The 21548-nt window shown below is 31.1% G+C and overlaps 2 protein-coding genes across 3 annotated transcripts; both read right to left on the reverse strand.

Moving 5' to 3' along the window:
* Positions 1–1417: 1417 nt before the first annotated feature.
* Positions 1418–6363, reverse strand: LOC109799824 (tobamovirus multiplication protein 2A). Its single transcript, XM_020360459.3, has 7 exons — positions 6207–6363; positions 5480–5798; positions 4406–4505; positions 4177–4257; positions 3994–4098; positions 2721–2930; positions 1418–1829 (listed from the first exon to the last, which is right to left on the reverse strand). The coding sequence occupies exons 2-7, from the start codon at positions 5719–5721 to the stop codon at positions 1722–1724; spliced, it is 846 nt and encodes a 281-aa protein (XP_020216048.1). The 5' UTR covers positions 5722–5798; positions 6207–6363; the 3' UTR covers positions 1418–1721.
* A 3098-nt stretch (positions 6364–9461) lies between these two features.
* LOC109800124 (two-component response regulator-like APRR2) lies at positions 9462–16261 on the reverse strand. 2 transcript variants are annotated; one of them, XM_020360828.3, is made up of 12 exons: positions 16036–16261; positions 15163–15366; positions 14325–14404; positions 13888–13954; positions 13409–13455; positions 13216–13293; positions 12583–13125; positions 11681–11821; positions 11261–11530; positions 11064–11132; positions 10843–10920; positions 9462–10376 (listed from the first exon to the last, which is right to left on the reverse strand). In XM_020360828.3, exons 2-12 carry the CDS (start codon positions 15290–15292, stop codon positions 10203–10205), a joined length of 1677 nt encoding a protein of 558 aa, XP_020216417.1. In that variant the 5' UTR covers positions 15293–15366; positions 16036–16261; the 3' UTR covers positions 9462–10202. The 2 variants fall into 2 exon arrangements, with proteins under 2 accessions (XP_020216417.1, XP_020216418.1); XM_020360829.3 differs by lacking the exon at positions 16036–16261 and adding an exon at positions 15510–15980.
* Positions 16262–21548: the final 5287 nt, after the last annotated feature.

A 21548-nucleotide genomic window follows, 5' to 3' on the forward strand; every position in this document is an offset into this window, starting at 1 on the left:
AATTGGTCTTTTTAGTTCCTGTAATTTTAAAATATCTTATTTTAGTCTTTATATTCAAATTTTACAAGAAAATCTGTTAAATATTATCGCATTAAATCTACTTATTAGTGTTCTATTAATGAAAATATTACATTAAACTCATGATATTGTATAACTATCCCAATTTATCACTTTCATATGTTATTGGTGACATGAAGGATTAAACTAAAATTTTTGAAAATTATAAGGACTAAAAATAACAATTTTAAATTTGAGGAATTGAAAAAAATAATATTACATATTTGAAGCGTTAAAAATATATTTAAGTTTTAATTTGTATAAATTTTTTCATATCACATTTAAAAAAAAAAATTATGTTTAACTTGTACATATGCTAATTTATCTAAATTTTCTCTTTAACTTTTCTAAAAATTTACTTTTAACTTGTGAAAATTTTATTTCATTTTTTACCTTCTATAAATAATTACAGGGAAGTTTATTTAAACATGCCCCTAATCTCCTAAGAGTCGATCATATTGCATTGCAATGAAATTCAAGGCCAGATTATGACGGAGGAAAGCTGTGGCTTAGTTCACTCCAAATTAAGATGCTATAAAACAGAAGATACACAACAAAAAAGAAAATGCAACCACTTATAAGGTTAGATTTCACAACAAAAAAGCAAATGAACAAAAAATGTAATCATTTCAAGGTTAGATTTTACATAATTTAAAGTCTATCAAGACCAGCATGGTAGTGAAATATTGAACAATTTGCACAAAGTCTTAGATTTAAACTATTGTTATTTTTATAATTCTTATTAATAAAAGATTTTATTGCTATCATTGTAATCCTACTGATTAAAAATAACATTCAATCACTCTTATCAGGTGAGAAGAACTATATATTTGTTATGAAAAATTTAATGTCATGTATGAAAACCTAACCGTGTGAGGCCTATTTTATCCCTTATAAAAATCGATCATTATCACAAACAATTAGCATTTGCTTCATCAACAGCTTTGTACTACATATTATATTTGTAAGCATGTTAACGTGAATTTTTTTTTAAACGTCATCCTAAACTAGACTTTTTGTGACAACACGCAAATATGAAAAAGCCATCCAGGTGGCATATTAGCAAATAGCCCCTCAAAAAATAACTAACCAGAACTAAACATTCATTCTACTTTTGAAAAGATTGGATTATCACTTCTCGTCTTTTAAAAATTAAAAGATAGATGACATCAATTAAGTCCATAATAGAAAAAGACTTCATGAACACCATTATCGGTACAAATTGAGATTGAAAAACAAAATAATTTCAATTTTCTACAGTTAGGGGACTAAACTAAATTGATGTTAATTTTTTATTATTAAAAGACTGAAGTGACGTCAAATTTTTTTTTAGAAAATTAAATCGATGTTAATGATCATGTAGGAATCAAATTAATGACGATCAAATCTTTTAAGGACCAAATCATAGTTTTCCCAACTGGCCAGTGATGGCCAAGGGCCACTTCAAATCAAGGGAGACGAAAGACATTGGCTTTGAAAGCAGCAACATGGGCATCTAATGACTTCACTTCTCCCCCTAACTATGAACATAAGCAACGCCACAGTAAACTTTGACGTCTCATCACAATATTACACACTAACACGAAGATGATGTTGGTCATGTTATGGAGTGATCCAGAACAGAGTGAGTTAGTTGTATGTATACACAAACTCAGCAAAAGAGATCACATTATGGTGCAGCGGCTCTTTTCCTCAGTTTGCTGTGAATTTACTTGCTGGAACCTGTGTGACTCAGATGGGTTGTATGTAAATTCCGAAGTATCAAGCCCATACTGAGAAAGAACAGCAATAGTGTCAGACAGTAAAAACCACATAAAAAGCTATAATTGTCTTACAAAACTAATAATAATGTGTGCTGGCGTTTGTGTATTTTTGAATGATTCCTAGTACAAAGATTTGACAGTCAAAAATATAAAAAATAATTGAATATTAAAGCAAAAAGCAACAAGATGCTATTCGCTAACCGACGGAGTTGATTGCATGTAAGAAAATGTCCTGCTTTGTGCTTTGTGGGACATCAGAAAAACATTAGATAGACAGGTTTAGCCAATCTTATAAGACATGAATTCAACAGAATGATCTAGATTGAAAATTTCAAATGGACTTCAATATTCTTCTAAAAAATGGAATAACATTGGAAACTTATTAAATTAAAATGCTCAACCGAAGAAACTACTATATATATGTGCGTGTGTGTGTAAGTGGATGGTCAAAATTAAAAATAAATTAATAATCACATGACTACTTGATCAAAATATGTATATTTATCTTTTAATATTGACCATTTAAATTAGATCTAATTAATAGTCATACTTTGTTTTCATTTCTTATAATAAACTAGTATTATTACCTAAATAACACCTATATGTGCATGCATGTGTGTGTACAAGTATTTATGTATAAACATCTTGAGTAATGATATCTATTGGCTCTTAAGACCTCAAGCCAGGAAGCCAAAAGTCAAAGCCAAATATCTGTTTTTGTATGTAGGAAAATGTTTGGTAACCACATGGCTAAGAGGCCTGGATTGCACCAGACCCACACTAGTATGGTACTATTCAGGAGCACTCAAGTGTGCACACATACCTGTTAAGACAAAAAGACAAACAAAAAAACTGCATAACAGAATTAGATAAAGTCAACTGATGAGAAAAAGATTGCACCTTCTCCCTCATCCGTGTACTCCATGCATCATTTCTGCTTGGACGCTGGTCAACTGTCCCAGCAACCGGTACCCCCGTTGCTGTGCCTGCTGGTCTGTTGAGCAATGGTTGCCGTGCTTGCTGCCTTGGATTAATGAACTCCTCATCACTATCATAATCTGCTGGCCTATTTGCAGCCCTAACAATAAGGGCTAACAGGAAAAGAATGGCCTGCAATTTCATACACATTCCTTAGATAATATATGATACCAAATTTTAAGTTCTACAAACATAACAATGGGTACATTACATCACGGACATGTATAAAGCTTTCATTACTATAGGGCCCATCCCCTCTTGTTCTGTTGGTAGGCAAGTCTGGATAGAACAGTAAGGTACTCAACTACATTTGAGAACTAGAAAACAAAGAAAGTGAGGCTTCTCAGGGGAAAATTGTTTCCAAAATGTAATGCTAAAAACAGACTATTTTGAGAACACTAAAGGTTGAATATTATTAAAAACCACAAAATTTTGTAGGTCTCACACACTATTTAATGAACTTCACTAATGATTTTGTAGTTTTCAATAAATTTTAACCAATAGAAGAGAGTGTGTTAGAGAGTATATTGCTAACACTCGTTTTAAGTTCCTAAATTTCAAAGTTGATTGTTACTTAACTAGCATATTTCAAACCTCTCAATCCTTGATATTCTCTTTACTTTGTCTCTTCCAGATTTCTCTTTGTCATCTAAATATCTATATCAATCAGTATCAAAACTGCTTTTTTTTTTTTGTGTCAAGAAATTAAGCACCCCAGGTATACCACTTCTCATCAATGAAGAAGCATTACAAAAAAGCTCACTAATGAGTACTAGGCCAGATCCTAAAATCCAAGTATCCAAGAAAGGGGGAGATAGCCAGGGGAATCCTATCATTGATGATAGTTGACAAGTGACTCCCATGAAATTGTTAGCAGGATGGAGGTAATAATCAATTCATTTTCCTTGTCTACCTGGTCTCTAGAATCTAGATGTTTCTATCAAAAACAAAAACAGTGTATTCCCCTCATCAGGATTACAATATTACTTTTAGTTCTCAAATGAAATTGTTGAAAATTACTTCAAGAGTTCAAGTTTTCTCAATCTTTTATTGGCCCAATCTAAATTAAATTCTTTACAAAATGGATAGATTGATTATAATCCTAGAGATTATGTGGGTACATGCACAAAAACAAACATAACTGCAAAACAGTATGGCTTTCTTTCAAATGCCAATCATAAAACTTCTTGCTTACCTGAAAGATAACAATTCCAAGAGCAAACCATTTCACAATATTCCAATTCTCTCTCAGAAATCCATATATCACATCAAAATCTCCAGTTTTGTCTGTTGGAATTTCCTGATTGAAATATAATTATAAGATGGCAAATATATCTTTAATTTCATATCACAAATTACCATAGGAAATTTTACTTACTTCTTTCCAGTTTTTGTCAAAGAATATAAAGGCTGCACATCCCAGCTCTACCAAGATCAACAATACCACCAAAATTGAATACTTTTTTGAGTTAAGGATATTAATAACAATTCCTTTGATTAGCATGGATTAATGCATGTATATATGCACACATAGCTGCACATATAGACAGAAATTTATGAGACCATGAAATTTTTTTATTGTAGCATAATACATTCTGATAGGATACACAGCTCAGGCAGCATCCATTTCGTGTTGCAGCTCCAATACAACCAAAACAAGAAATAACAAAGAGAACTACTCCAATGCCAATAAATAAGTAAATAAACCTGCCAAACATGAAATGAAGAATTAGAGTGAGGTTGGTCTTTGTCATCTTCATCGAAAAGTAATGATATGTGTAGTGTACTAACTGTACTGAGCGAAAAGTGGGACAGTTTATTATATAAATGTAAAATATCAGCCATGACTCAACAATGAACTAAAAGCCAAGCATTGGGATACAAAGCTCCATCAATTTACAACAATAATAGGAAATACAAATAAAAATAAAAGGGCAAAATACGACGTGTGGTATTTTATTGGTGATTTTCTATTTCTTACACAAATACATTAGTCAGTAAAAAAACACTACACCAGATAAAATAAAAGTTAATTCAAATTTACATTTTGTGCACCATTCTATAAAGCGCATAAAAGTAAAGTTTATTAAAGTTTCTTCACTTGATCAATAGCAAGAGTAATCAAAGATGGATCAATTATACCATCAAATGAAGGTGCTTAGCCTTAAATTTTACCTTCTGAAGCTCTAACTATTTCATAACCACAAGCTCACGATCTATTGACCAGCAATTCCAAAAGTTCCACCATGTAGATCTCACTAAACGTGACCAAAATCAAACAAAATGGCATAGTAAGCACCTAAAACTAGAGGCTATGTCCTAGATTCTAATAGGGAGGTTAATTCCAACTCTAAAACCCTATTTATGCAATTCCAACTCTGCCATAAAGTACTGAATGCATTTGACCCATAATTTTTATAAAGCAAGTTAAATTGTTTTTCAACTTAGCTATCCATTTCATACAATATTGATTATATTATAGTTACGCGCCATTGAAGCAAAACTGCCCCAAGCCCCCAACCCATCAGGTAAAAAAGCTTTGTCAGCATGAATATAACCTGCGGCAAAACTAGATAACAGATAGCAAACTGATGCACCAAAATATTACCAAACCTTTGGAAAGTCAAGAATAAACATAAATTATGCCCCAAAAGTGGGAAGAAAAGAAACAATACACATACCATGCATTGGGTAAGTTATCAAAGAAGCTGTTGGATAGAGACACGGCCAGAAGCATAGGCCGGCCAAGTTGAATCAGAGAAGAATCATCACTGACAGGAGAAATATCCGGAATGTCATCATCCGCAGCTTTAGAGAATTCCACAAAAAGATAGATTCCATAGCCCACAATGCCCAGACCAGCCAGGGTCAGTATGAAGTTCAAAAGCTTCAAAAGGCACTCCCAGCATCCCCTACATGCCATCCTCTCTACCTATAACTCTACTTCAATCCCTCAACCACAATTCAAAAACAACACCAATAATGCCCTGTATATATTTTCTGCACAAACACACAAACACTTCCTTATAGCACCAGATAAGAAATACATAAAAACCATCACAACAACGATAACACATGCACTTCAGTTAGAATTTTATGCTAATTTCAACTTGTCCATTAAACCTTACTGTCTCAGAAACAAAAAGACAGAAATTAATAACAAGTCAACAATAATAACTTAATCGATTGATTTACATAAGACAGAAAAGCATTTCCAAAACGAAAAAAGTGAAACGTTCTAGCCAATTTTAAAAACAATAAACGCAAATTTATATCCCTAATTATTATTATAAAAAAAAAATGGCGATGTTGCTTAGAATGCAATTGAGCCCTATTCGCAGTAAAGTGAAGCTTCGATGATTTATCAAACGAAAAATAAATAAATAATAATAAATGAGGGGAACTTACGAAAGGAATCGACGATTTGGAGTTGCAGATTGCGAAAGTTGGCTTCCAAATTGAAATTGAAATCAGCCACAGAGAAGAGAAACGAAGACACAGAAAAAGTGAAAAATGCCACTCTGGCATGGACAGTATCGTCTACAGCCACCATAAAATTATGGATGATCCACACCTTTAATTGTTTTAATTTTACGAAAAAAATAATTAATAAATAGTGCTTAAAATTTTTGGACCATACGATCTATTTGGACTGCGCGATTCGTCCTGGCACTGGTTGCAGCCAGCCAGCCCCCGAAGTTGCGCTGAGATGGACATCTAACGAAATGACAACTATGCCCTTCTCTCTGTCCTTTATTCCTATTCCTATAAGAGCAATTTTATTTGAAATGACATCTTTGCCCTTTTCTATAAATGGAATTTTAATAATGGACTTAAAATATATTTTGGTCAATTTTTAGTCTTTTAAGAATATTTTTTTAAGAAAATTACAAAAACTGTTTTGATCTTTATTAATTTATTTTAGTTGAATTTTAATATTATTTTAAATTATTTAAAAATAAAATAATCCAAAAATTATACATATATATATATATATATATATATATATATAAAGAATCACTTTTATATATTGATATAAATTTAAAAATAAAATAAAAAAAACTAACTCAACGACCAAAATATCATAACGTTTACAAATGATATTTCCATTTTTTTTTTCTCTTGGCTCGCAAAGAATGTTATCATTAAAAATGATTTAATTAATAATTTAGTCAGCTTTCATGATTATGTTCCATTACTTTTTCTAGTTTTACAAAATCTTTATAATACTGTTTAGATATAAAATAATTATTTGACAAGATTAAAGTCTATCAACTTCTAAAGTTCAAATTCTTTATTATTGAAATCAATTATGTATTTAGGGCTTAAGCTGTGGCTTTGACTAGTAAAGTTACGCATGCAGTCATGACATTGTCAACATTCATTTTTATTATTTAGATTGATTTGTACCTTCTTACATCCTTGTAGTTCTTTTGATTGATAACATCAAATCTCCATCCAACAAAATATTTAAAAGCAAAATAAATATAAATGAAAAGCTTTATCACACGTGTAAGAGACATTATATAACAGGATGATAATACAAAGTACAAACACTTAAAATAGGATTTTTATTTTTTTATTTTCAAGAACTCGTTTCATGATCAAACTAACGAAAATTATGTACTTTTAGCTTTTAAGAAACGAAAAAAAAAACTCATTATGACTTAATATGTAATTAATTTTTTTTTTTAAAAAGCAGTGAATTAACCTACTAATTTGTGATGATTGAATCAGATTAAAATATTTCTAATTCATCATAAAGTGAGTCAAATTAGGGAAACAAAATGTCTGTTTTATTAAATTATCCTGACTTATTTTAATATGAGTTATTATATATACAATAATTTGTATAATATCATTCTTGTATTAATTTATTTCTTCATTTTATTTATTACATTTATTGATGATGAAGAAAGATAGACATAAATTATATAAGATGTACGTATAATCTTTTTAGTATTGGTACATGCTTAACCCTAATCGAAAAATGTAACACATGCATCATGCATGATTTGTGATTGATGAAATAAAAAAAGTTGCTGCAACTTCAAATATGTTTTGTCAATAAAGCAGGGAAATTCCCAGCCCAAAGCCCAAAGGATGAAGCCCAAAAGAAAATATCTTGTACATGATAGCAAAGTCCAATATATGTATATGCGTGAGAAACTTTTTTTTGGTCTTGTAAACCCAAAATTATTTATTGCAATTTTTTTTAAAGAAATATGGTTACAAGAAAAAATAAATAGTTATATCGTTCATATGTGTTATGGTGAAAATTAAATGTTTGAATATCTTAATTTGAAATGGTTATTTTTTTTCTTTCCAAACACTTCTATTTGAAATGTTATGGTGTACAAAGTTATTTTTCCTGAAATTACAGTATTAAATTTTAGATAATTATTATTATTTTATAAACGACGAATAAAATAGATCAACGCTTTAAAAGAAATTAGTATCAAACGAACATGACACCCACAACGGAGCCAGGATTTCAATACTGGGGGGCCGAGAATTGGAATGATCAAATGAGGCGCTACATTTTTTTTAAAAAAAAAAAATTCCAAAGTGATACCACATAGCAGGCCGTACCAGAAGTCCAAAAGTTGAATAAAAAAATAAATTTGGGTTATTCATTTAATTATACATATGAGTTTATATTAAAAATAGGGGGTGCCATATAGTAATATATATGTATATAAAAAAAAATTAAAATTGTTGGGGGGCCGTGGCACCCGTAGGTCCCCCCTTGGCTCCGTCCTTGACAAGCACAACCATTTTGTGACGATGTTAGCCTCCGGCATTGGGTTTCTCTCACATTCTTTTCAACGCAAGCTTTGCTAGAGCAAGTTGATTTTAAACTTATTAAATCTTCCAATTCATCAAAACCAACATAAAATAAATTTATATAATTAATAATAAAGAGTATGTCATTATATTTTCTCATGCAAAAAAATCGACCGTAGAAATCTCCAAGGCTTAAAATCTTAGGTTCAAGTTCCTAAAAAATACTAATTTAAGGACTTAAGAGAATGCAATCATAGATTTCATATAATAAAAGATTATTAATTTTTATAGTTACTTTACAAGTCATATTGAAAATGATTTTTATTATCAAATAAATTCATTTCAATTGATTGAATAATTGAACATATAAATAATAGAATATAATAGAATAGAGTATTCAAATTTTTATATTTCATTTTTTTATAGGTTATTCGATTTATTATATTATTTGAATTTCATTGTTTTTTTTAGCTTCACAATATTCCATCATATAAGTACAAGATGTAAACTTTTTCCAATAGAAGAAGTTTGACCCCTCTCTAATGTGTTATAGGAGTTACTATAAACTGGATGACAATCAAAATGCGCTACCTACCAAGAATTTGGTTTGGTTTAATTGGCTGAAGTGTGTCTAAATCGATGACATGCATGTTTAGTTCCACCTCTACGATTTAGGATTAGACAAAAATTACATCAAAATTAATGCAAAAACAATTAATTGTTGCTTCCATCAATCCATATTTAACTAAAATTAATATGAATCCAAATATGCACCTAAATTGTAAATTCTTTGGTATTGAATTCTATTATGATGTATTAAAAAAAAGGAGAAAAAAAAAAAACTGACCAAAGTGAGTGTTGTTCTGAATTCTGAACTGAGCTGAAGAAATTGAATTGAAAAAAAAAGTTAGCATCCACCAAAGCCTGGACTCATCTTTATTCACAACATTATCCTGTGTTCCTAAGTATTACCTTTCCATTATTAAACACCCCACCTGGGCTAGGCCCCCTCCCCAACAATACCAACAGAACCAGAGTCCCTACCATGCAATGCAATTCTTACATGGACCCCAAAGCTTCCCACTAACAACCCAAAACCCCCACCACCACAACCATCATCAAAAGTCCACATTATTATCTATTTTCAGCCACAACATTTTGCATAATTCTTCACAAAAGGAGCCATGTACTGCATTGAAACTGCTCACTGCTGAATCTGAGTAGCTTTAACTTATTTTTTAATGTTATTTTTAGCCTTTTGTTTTGGCTAGTGGCAATAGGATCATTGCTTTGTCCATTTGTGTTGCATCATGGTGGTGTATGACCTGACCTGACTCAACCTGATATCATATCATGTCAAGTTTATCAACCATCAAGACTCAGCAGCTTGAGGAGAGACATCATGAGTGGTGGATGGTGTAGCGGTGGGGGACACGAGGCAAAGTAAATGGCCCCAACTTCCAGCTAAATCTACAACTGTAGTTGTAACCTGAGGGAAATTTGAAAAACAAAATAATTACAAGAGTCAACAGGTAGTTGATATGTGACTGGCCAACACCATCATCATCATCAAAACTATTATTATGTGGGACTTGGCGGTGGAGCCGGTCGCACACATCAGCGCGGTTTAGAAGGGGAATAACCCTTGTTTCCAAGAGGGATGCTGGATATGCCTTGTTTGGAGAGCTCAGCCAACACACTATCCATGGAAGGAGGTTTGAGTCCTAAGGGCAATGGTAGCCATGGCTTGCTCATTGCTTCCTTCACAACCTTGTCTACCACCTCCTCTGCCTGCATGCATGCATGGAACCAAGGCATTAGACTAGTCCATTCCCATGCAAATTCAGTTACAACAATCATGTGATTCAGCACTCAAAGAACATTGATCAAAATCTAATACATGTCCAATTAAGCACGATTGGTCACCTGGTACTCTAAAGAGTTTAAAAGAGCTTTCAAGAGTTTTTTTATTGAAAAAAAGGCTCTTTATTTTTTATCCTCAAAATTTCTTTTAAACTTGTATTCAAACAGACTCATAGTACTTTGACAAAAAAATTATATGACTATGGTTATTTTAAGATTACACATACTTGATACAAAATACTTGAAATATTTTCTCATCTATGTACCTTGCTAGGTATTGCAATTCTGTCAAGTAAAGAGCACTAAAATTTTCTTAATATTTTTCAACTTGTGAAACAATTTGATGATGACATGGTAGAAGGAAACTCAAACTGAAAAGAATGTACAGCATTACCGGATGATGCTCAAAGGAACTTCGTGGCATACCAAATCTATAATCCACAGCTTTAGGATTGTGCAATCCAGGTATATTCTGCAGTTTGATGAGAACATTTAGTTAGCATTACTCTGGCAAATAATTTAATTAACTAGAAAAGAAATAAACACAAGTGGTTATGTTAACATATAGAAATAGCATTGAAACGGAGTTCAAATGTTCAATTCGGTGATACATACTTGATTGTAAGGAAAACAAGGAGCTTGAGGAGGTGGAAACATTGGGCATCCCCAAGCATCCACATGCACCTGAAACATTAAGTTACTAAATATCAAATTGCATAAAATAATTTCCACATAACAGACCACAAAGCAACTTTGTTAATAGTAATACAAAGGAACTTATATCCTGCTTTGATTCCGAATAAAAAGATTACCCCTGGATAAGGCTTCCAGTGCCAACTTTCTGTAGGATGCCACAAGGGATAACTAGGAGGGCCCCAAATTTGTACACCAGCTGTTTGACTGCCAGGTTGTCCCCACATAGGATATATAGGAGCTGGAGAAAGGGTGTGATTTGTATGATATGGAGGGTAAGCCATTATTGGTCTTTGCATATAATAGCTCCTTTGCATAGCATCTCTTTGATTAGGCCATTTTCGATCATCATCTCCAGGTGCACTTTGTCGCTTGTGTATTCTATATTTCTGTTCAACATTAAGCTGTTACTAAATCATATTATGAGGACATATTATGGTTTTTCTTTACTATCAGAAAGGTGTTGAAAATAAAATAGTTGTTCTACTTGTAGCATCGGGATAAAAACTGATATCTATAACCAGCAAGAGAATGAGGACCTGGAGATGGCTCGCCACATTGTGCCTTGTCAAGCCGTCCACTTTCATGATCTCCAATATTCTAGAAGGAATGGCTTGATCAATACCTAGTTGTTCAACAGCCTTCACAAATTTTTTATGCAGCTCAGGCGTCCAGTCTACCTGAAACCAAAACCGAGTACCATAACTGTATTTAGATAATCATACCAGTGGGTGATTTGTACAGCCTTAAAAAAATGGAAAAATAAGGATAAGCAACAAATAATGCAAAAATATATGATTTTACAGAAATTACTGAAACTGAGACAGATTGAAGTCTCTCAGGTGAAATAAGAGTTATGGATAAGATGCGGTTGAAAATTTTAAAAAGTTCAATAACTATGCCATTTTCAAGTTTAGTAATCATTATGGATACGTAGATTATAAGTTAATGATCCAAGCTGCAGAATTTTGATCTAACCAAACAACGCATTCTATTTAAAACTGAATAATAGGAAAGGTGGTGAAGATCAGATACATGCTGCTTTATCAAGCTATTTCAGTAGGAAAGTCCATTGGAATTGTCCATTTAAGACTGACAATCATAAACCCTAATATTTGACAATTTCATTATAAAATTTCCTTTGCTCACTTTGTAATGAAGGAGAGATGTCCGGTAGATATGCTTTCATTAATAATTCAAAAGCATGCAGATACATCATGTTTGGAAGATTGATGGGTTAACCAAAATTTTGAAATAATTTGTAGTTGCATGTGCCAAACAAGTGCCAGTGACATCAACTTTATGAGAATGCATAAGAAAATTGCATAGGGCAAGGAGGGCAAGGGTAATGTCAGTGTCGGTATTTTGTAACTCCAAGGAAAGAGGTTTACATCATATAGTCTCGTATATGATAAGAACTAATAGTCATGATTCAACTTACTTTCATCTTCTTCCGATTAGCTTTAATCTCACACGAATCATTAAGTACACCCGTCTTATTTGGAGATGTATTGTGATCGGCATTGTTGAGAAGCTCTTTATTATGCGGATTCAGTGGAACAGTGTTTTCACTCTTGGAACCATTGGCAAAATCCTCTTCCTCCTTAATCAGAGTCTTATCAGGTTCCCTTGGTTGAGGAGAACTTTCAGCATTCAAATTGTCACATGAAGTTTCGACAGATTTACATTCACCATCATGCTCTCCACTTTCTTTTTCTGTTGAGCAATTAGTCTGCTCATGGCAATCTCCATCATCCAGTAACCTTGTCCCATGTTTTAATTGTGGGGTCGAAGGAGCCGGATATTTATCGCATACAGCAGACTGCTCATGGTCATTATCACTAAACCTGGACACATTCTCTAAATCAATTAGTTTCATGCTTTTATCTTGTTCACTGTCTGCTTGGTGCTGCAGCATGGATTCTACAGATTCTTTGACAGGTTTTAGTGATTCAGACAGGACATTTGCCCCAGCATTAAATGCCTGCTTGAAATTCAACCACATTAGGATCTACTTTATTCATAGTATTTTTTAATAATAAATGACATCATAAAGTTGTCAATACTGACAAACCTTGTGAACAACATGCTGCCAAATATTTTTGAGCTTGTCCTCAGAAAGTGGTTTACTGAGGAACTCAACTGCACCAAGCTAAAAGAAAAGAAAATGGATCACAGATTGAAGAGGTATGCATCAACAATGAGGAGTATATTATATAATCAGATATTAACCACATATATTTGGGATGACTAAACCAAAATCTTACCGCAATGCACTTCATCATGGTATTCAGGCACTGGTCCTTTGAAGTCACTACATGAAGAATAGAGAGTATCACTGGTTAGAAAATTTACACCAAGAATATGATAGCCTTAAAGTAAGCTTCTCATATTTCCTATGTCATGCTCCCTAGTAGATCATTCATCCATTTCAATTGATTAAGCTTAAATGGAGAAAAGAAGTTGCCAAATTATATGAAACAAAAACAATCAACATTCACAAAACAAACAAAAGAGTTAAAAAAATTGCAAGTATTACTATTTCTCTAATAAGTAAGAATTAAAATTGGATTTGAAAGAAACAATGATTTTCCTTCTTTTAAGAAGTAAATTTAGGTTGGCCTGCATACTAGACTGTTGACTTGTAAACACCATAAAAATGGAATTGTCCTTTTTTTATAGGAGAGGAGGGTGGTCATGAAAAATACAAGATAAAACTGCCAAGTTAGGCTGGTTCTGCACTTACTAATGGTAGGCAAGTCCTTTGCATTTTCAAGAAATTTGAAACCCCCAAGGCTACTGCTTGAACTCACCTACAATTCAGATAAATGCGCGTGGTTACAAATCACATCATCAAAAGCTAAATTATTTTAACAATGTAAAAGAGATTAATTGCAAGTTTAAGATATGACAACAGTAAGACAAAAAGTGTCATGATGATAAAAGTTTTCACTAATTATTAGCATTTTACAAATTGCAAGATAAATGACTCCTCTAATGAATGTATGTTTTACATTCTAAAGTTTGGAAGCACCTAACCATAATCAAGAAGAGATCTATCAACTTCTCAATATTCACCCATAAACTAGCATACTGACAACATCTAATTTTGTTTATTTTCTGTCCAAGTTTTAAAACTATAACATATGGTTTGTCATATATGCTGAAAATAATGTTCATTACCTCCACTATGGCAACATGGAAGCCTTCAGGACTACTCGAGATTGCTGACAAGGCTTCATTCTCATCGAAGAAAGTAGAAACTGTACAGAAATTCTGAGGTTTACTTAACAAATTAAAGGAATAAACAAGAATGTACAGTAAACAAGGCTGTGGTAGTAGACAAAATGAATTCTGTGGATTTAATTATATTACAGTCAAATTATACTCGGGATGGTTCTTGAGATTTAATTTCAATTACACTTGGATTTGTGGAAACTTTGGTTCTTGAGATTGAATTTCAATTACACTTGGATTTGTGGAAACTTTGGTTTTCCATAATAAATGGCCCATCTTAAGCAGCCAACTAATTCAGATTCGCTTGGAGATTAGGAGCCCATCAAAATCCAAATGCACCAAAAATAGAATAGATTCAGTAGTTGATAAAGTAAGATAATTGGCCATTCTTTTATCCTCAATACCTTTAGAATTTGGACCACTTCCAGTTTTCAAAACACTTAGGGGCATATAGCCTAAAGCACAAATGAAAAGTTTTACACCTTAATAAACCATCTAAAGAAAATACCACTTATGATAACATCAAGCATTGAGAAAGGGCGCAAAATCTAGAAATTTTTCTGACCTTCAATGAAATAAAATCCCAGGCCACAATTTTTCCCAAAGAACCAAATAAGGGCTATCTAAAGCAGTGCCACTTTACTAGATGCCATTCTACAAGATGGGGGACCAACTTTACCCACTAATTAAGGAAAGTGAGATCAGCTAGGCCGTAATGTCAAGTGGATGAGGAATTGAAGCATGCCAAAAAAACAAAATTAAGAGGGGATCCAAAACTTCTCACCATTATAGTCCATGGCCTCAAGTTGTTCTTTTATCTCAGCAGCAGAACTACTATCTCCTTCAAGCAGAAGAACCCTAAGTCCTTTTGGGAAATCTTTCCATCCTTGTAAATCATTGGCAGTGCAAACCATAGCTGGTTTGGCATCGTCACTCAGTCCCCCACTGATGTAACAGATCAATATTGCCTATCAGCACCGAATTCCTTCTGCAAGATCCATGAGATCACAAGCTTGAATTTTGTCTCTTCCACAGAACCCAGAAAAAACAAAGAAAAAAGAGAAGCAGAAAATACACAGAAACTTAAACTTGTTCAGATAGTAACAAAGCTTTCAAATGTGGAATGCTAACATTAACATGACATCTAAACTCAGAAGTTAAACCCAAAGGAGGTTCAGTTTGAAAATCATAACTTCTGATCATTCTTGAAACAACTCCTAAATCAAAAAAACAACAGATTCCCACTCAATTTTCCAGCACATTTCCTCCAAAAAAAGAAAACCAAAACTTGTACTTCTGCTTTATAAAGATCTCATCTGCAAATGAAATGAAACCTTCACACAACAGTTAGCAAACAAAGACAAACGGTAAGATCTTCAATTATCACTGGAAAACTTGACAAAAACCGCGTCAGGTAGCAATACAAAACCGTGAACTAACCCAGAAAAGAAGTAAACAACCCAAAGTGACAAACATGACATGCCATGCATATATTATAATCCAAAAAAGGCAAAGAGAAAAGAACACAAAACCAAACCAAACCAAACCAACCAAGTGAATTCTCAAAAAAAAAAAAAAAATGAACACATGAACCGAGGGAGAATCAACATGCACACAAAAGTGGTTCTTTTCCAAGCCTTTTTTCTCGTTGTACTACCTTGGTTTAAAAGAAAATGCCCCACCAACTACTCTGGGCAAAGTTGTTTTCTTTCTCCTCGTATTTCATTGAAGACAAACAAAGCAAATAGAGAGAGGAAGAGAGTAAGGAGGTTTAACTACGGTCGTTGAAGGGGGTCTGTGACTACTGAACAGTTGCCATCGGTGCTTAACAACCACATAATATGCAGAAAATGAGTCTCTCACAAAGGTCAATAAACCATTCTGCCACTGTTTAAAGCTTCATATTCCAAATCTACCCTATTTTTTTGCCATTTTTTCTATCAAAACAAAATCATGTCATTTCCTATTTTCAGTTCAAAATAATACATTGTTTTCACAAAATTTGAGACTTCTTATGTTTTAAGTTTTAACTCAAAACGCTCTTTTCTTAAATTATGAAATTTAATACTGTTTTTGTTTCTTTAAATTTTGACGCAGAAATACTTTGTTCCTGCATGTGCAATAAATTTTGTCTATCTACCTCTTTCTGCCTTGCATCATTACGACATAACCATTAACATATATTTTTCTTTCATTTTCTAATAATAATAGATGTATGAATTACAAGTAATAGGTTACTCTTGGAATTTTGTTCGAGTGCATTTTGTCCTTTATGTCATCAACAACAGGTATATTCAAAACTTAGTTTTTCGAGGAATACGATCAAAATGAATTGTAGTTAAAAAATCAAAAGGAATCAGAATAACACTGAAAGATTTATATAATGATTAATGAGAGAATAAAGCTTAATATAACTTTCATACTTAAAAATTAATTACACGATAGATACATTTTTTTTTATTACATCTTCCGGCCATTTAAATAACTAATTATTATGAAGCGGGGAAAATAAGGCAAACAATTTTTTTTTATAATTACTTTTAAACTTTGTACAAGTTTTTCAATTTTATCTTGCATTTTCCTTTTAATTTTATTCTTCCTAGAAAAAACTTTTTTTTTTCTTCATAGTTTTTTAAATATAATTTTCATTATTAATGTTTTTTTTTCTACTGCATTAATGTTTAGCTGTTTAACTGGCATTAGAAAATTGGTGAAAGCTATATCAAAGGGCTTTGTGGTATCAATATGCAAAGCAGGGCGAGAAAATAATACTGTAAAATGTTATAGCACAGACAAAAAGTTTTCAAGTCAAAATTTTATAACACAGAGAGATATGGTGTATTTGGAAAAAATCAACACATTGTTAACTGAAAGTTAAAATCTAGATAAAGCTCAAAGTTAATATGTTAATTTTTTTTTAACATAAGAAGAATGAAGAATAATTCTGTGTCAAAGACATCTAAATAATTTTTAGCTGGTTTTATAGCCAAATAACAATAAGGTAAAATGTCAAATTTCATGACATATGTATAGAGAGAGTATGTGGGGGTGCGATAAGCTTAGGCTAAAAACGGTAAAAATAAATAAATAAATAAATAAAGATAAATTAATTGAAAAATGATTTTAAAATATTTAATTTCATTTAGATATAATATAAAAAACAGTTTTTATATAGTAAAAAAATCATTAAGAAATTATGAGTAATGTTACACATACTGCATTTATCTCTCTCCGTCATTAATAATATTTTTCTCTAAAGAAAGATGGACACAAAAAATAATATTATATAAATTATTATACAGTTTTTTTTATTAAAAATAATCATAAATTTCAAAATTTTAACTTCATGAAAACAGATTAATTTTCAAGAAAAAAATTATTTACAAATTTAAATTATTATCCTAAACATACGATTTTTTTAAAATAACTTTTATCTTAAAAAAAAAAAGAAAAAAAAAAAGAGCTTATTCCTCCCAAACACCCTTTTAGTGGATAAGAATTATGATTTATGAGTCGTTTAATTGTGAATCTAGGTAAGGTGATTTGCGAAACTTGGAAGTTTGGGGAATTTAGTCCGCAAGTTTGAGGATTTGCATATTAAACTATTTATTTGCATTAAAAAATTAAAAATTTGCTATTAGTTTTTAACTTAAAGATAAAAAGTAGTTTTAAATTTTGGATCAACACGCAAGTAAGATACTTTACAGGAAATAATAGGGGGGAAGTATACAAATTAAACTACAAGTTAACCATGTACAAAAAAGAAAATACAACTTAACCCGTTTAAATTCAAGTAATATTTTTATCTTAGCAATTTGAAATGAAAAATGGCAATGATGCAAATTCAAGTACAAGATACATAATGCCCAGCATTTCTAGCAATCCAAATTAAGAATTTTATACAAAATATTCAAACTTTTTTTTTTTAAATCATGATATTCTTAGTAAACAATTAAAGATTGACTAATCTCTTAAAATATTAAATTCATTTAAAAGATTGACTTCTTATAATAAATATTTTTTCATACATCTTTCATCACATTCTTTAGGAGTAAAATAAATTTATTTATCAATTAATACAAAAAACTTGTTCATCACCCAATACACATGATTCTTCTTTTTTTCTTTTACATGGTTAATTACCTAAAAGCAACGTACATTACACAGCATTAAGTTTCGTTGTTTAGCCATTGATGTAAGGTGTTTAATTACCAACTCCCAAATTGAATTTGCCCCACCCCCCAGAAAGGTGCAAAAAAAAGATAATATTTTTAGCTGGGTACAGTGTTGTCCTCAAAAGGCAATAATCACTAATTTGTTTCCACTAAATGGATGAAACAATAATTGCAAAAAGAAAAGAAAAAATGATATGACTTTTGACCCAACTTAACAGTGTTTTGCTATCCTATTTCGTCCCATGTGAGCATCATGTGAAATTTCTAGCAAGGGACCTTTCCCCACAAAACACCAGCAGACTTTTCTTGAAATCCAATAAAACTAATCACGTCTCATAGACCAATATCAATGTACAAATTTGACTCTCAGGTGCACATGTTATTAATCTTGAAATTGATGGATATGACACATGATAAGTTGTGGATAAATGTTATATCAGGAATTCGAATCCTGCTTTATTTTGTGTATACAGTCGTGTTAAATTTTGGGGTCAGCTATCTCATCCTTTAAGGTGTTCCCAACCTAATAAGAAGATTATTCATTGTTATCGGAGTAGATACTCTAGGAACGAACCAAAAAAAATAATATGATATTGTAAGTCAATTAATTAGGGAAATACGGGACAAACATAAACCTGTTTTAATGTAATTTGTAGTTTAATTACAAGCTTACTTGTCAATTGTCATGGGTAGAATAAGGGCATTTTGGTAATTGAACGAATGGCTGCTACTTGCTAACCCAAACTTGAAGAGTTGCTTAAGCATGTCTAATGAGTTAGTTCGTTAATTAGAATATACGTTAATTGTAGTAATCACATGCACCGGCTTCCACTTCACTTATAGAAACCAATCACAATAAGTTTGTAGTTGAAAGTTGAAGGTTGAAAGTTGTAAGTTGTATCCATCAAAAAAATTTAATGTAGAGATTATAATTATGTGACTTTGTTACCCTATTTTTTTTATTAACAATAAAGTCACTAAATTGAGGGGTTTAGCTTCTATGATATAAAGTTGATTTTCATAGGTAAAAAAATATATAAAAAAGTCTTTCTAAATTTCATGATTTTGTTAGTATCAAATGATGATGTAATAATTCATGTGGTGCTTACATTATGGTATTGTGATAATGACGTGACATGTTGAGGTGATGCGCAAAAATAGAAAAGAAATTCATAAAGTAGATGATTTTGTTGTCTCAAATTTTTGTGATCAGTTTAAAATCAAGTTCATCCAAATTTAATAGATGTTATCAAAATTACTTAATGATACGATAATATATATATATATATATATATATATATATATGCTGTTTATTTAAATTTAAAAATCTGTTTAAATTAGTGTTTAAAAAAAATCTTTAAGTGACAAATAGAAGTTGTTTCTTATAAAAAACAGAAAATTTCTTAATTTAAAAAGAAAATAAACAAAAACATAAAAAATAATTATTAATTTTATATTTTATTAAAAAAAATTAGAGAAATCTTTTTAAACAAATAAATTCATAAAAGAGACATATCATAGAAAAATAATTTTTTAAAGTAAAGATAATAATGTTCAATCTTAACCTTTAAATTAAAAAAAGTATATCATAATTATTTTTATTATTATTACTAATACTATTATAATAATTAACACATCATTATCATTATCGTTATTATTATTATCATTAATATAAATATTTTTACCGTGATTGATAGTATTAATAATAATGAAAATATTTAATAATTATAATCATATTTTTTTTTTTATCAAAATATGGTTGTAGAAATTATTTTTTGAAATGCACAATTGTTTTCTAAAAATATTTTTAAATATTACAAAAAATTTTAAATTCTTATTTATATATGTGGACATGAAATATCATACAAGAAAGAAGGGATTGCGTGGGAGGGATGGGTGAATAAAAAAGAAAGAAAAAGACTTATATTTGAAAAGAAAGCACAGAATGTGATTCATTGTCCTTGAAATAGATGATGAAACAAAAAGAGAAGCATGATTTTTCTGGTTTGATATAGAAATTGGCAATAGCAATATGAAGCTACGTGTTCATGATCCAAGTCACAAACAGTCATGCCAATTGAGGCACATCCATTGTCGGTATCACATAGACGTACAACAAAACCAGAAAAAGATAAATGCTGAACCATGACTCAGTCATCGCCCACAGTTTGCAAGGGTACATCAAAACAAAGGGTTTTCCTTTTTATCTTCTAGGTAGTGCAAGTCCCACATACATGATCATTCATAGATTTTTGTCTCCTCCACCTCCCATTGCCTTTCTTCAAAAACATTGTCAATGCCTCAATCATTTTCTCTGTTTTAAGAATCCACACCATTCTAGGACAATAGCCCAACACCCACAATTCAAATTCCTGCCCAATTAAGGAACGTGTCCTTCTCCTCCCACATGCTTCATTAATAGAATTTCAATACTTTATCCTTTCATAAATATTTATCAAATAAATTATTATTAATAAGTTTTTTATTTAAAAAATAATATTTGATTTCATGTCTCTAAAATAATATTTCATTAATAAAAATTACTCTTTATGAATAGATATTAAACTTTTTTGTAACATACTTCATAAATTATGTTGATGAAAAAAAGTATCATAGTAATAATTTAACGTCTAGTAGATTGATTTTGTTGGCAAATCATTACTCTGCTTTTACTGGGCTCTTAATTTCAACTTCTTTTTCCACTTTGCTTGAGAACCACATTTGACATTGCCTACGGGGATTTTTTATCTCATGTTTGGTTTCCCTTTTGTTTGTTTCTATGAGGAAACAATCTCACGGATCAAACCAGTCATTATTGGTTTAATACTGATTCAGTTGATGATGTTAGTAATATATAATGTACAATTAGTCTAGTTTTTTAAAATTGATGATTTAAAATGGATTAAGATCAATTTGGATAAAAAAAATTATAATGCAAAAAAAAATTAAAATAATTTTTTATAAAGTAAAACTAACATATACATGAATAACATTT

Source organism: Cajanus cajan, chromosome 11 (assembly GCF_000230855.2).
Source record: "Cajanus cajan strain Asha chromosome 11, NIPB_CcT2T_4, whole genome shotgun sequence".
NCBI lineage: Eukaryota > Viridiplantae > Streptophyta > Magnoliopsida > Fabales > Fabaceae > Cajanus > Cajanus cajan.

Coding starts and splice junctions, on each gene's coding strand:
- LOC109800124 (XM_020360828.3), bottom strand. CDS start 15,292: ATGGTTTGCACTGCCAATGATTTACAAGGATGGAAAGATTTCCCAAAA. Junction 11,822..12,582: donor CTAATCGGAAGAAGATGAAA/GTAAGTTGAATC, acceptor TTTTGGTTTCAG/GTAGACTGGACGCCTGAGCT. Junction 11,133..11,260: donor ACTGGAAGCCTTATCCAGGG/GTAATCTTTTTA, acceptor TTAATGTTTCAG/GTGCATGTGGATGCTTGGGG.
- LOC109799824 (XM_020360459.3), bottom strand. CDS start 5,721: ATGGCATGTAGGGGATGCTGGGAGTGCCTTTTGAAGCTTTTGAACTTC. Junction 4,258..4,405: donor ATGGATGCTGCCTGAGCTGT/GTATCCTATCAG, acceptor AACTCAAAAAAG/TATTCAATTTTGGTGGTATT. Junction 4,099..4,176: donor TTGACAAAAACTGGAAAGAA/GTAAGTAAAATT, acceptor TATTTCAATCAG/GAAATTCCAACAGACAAAAC.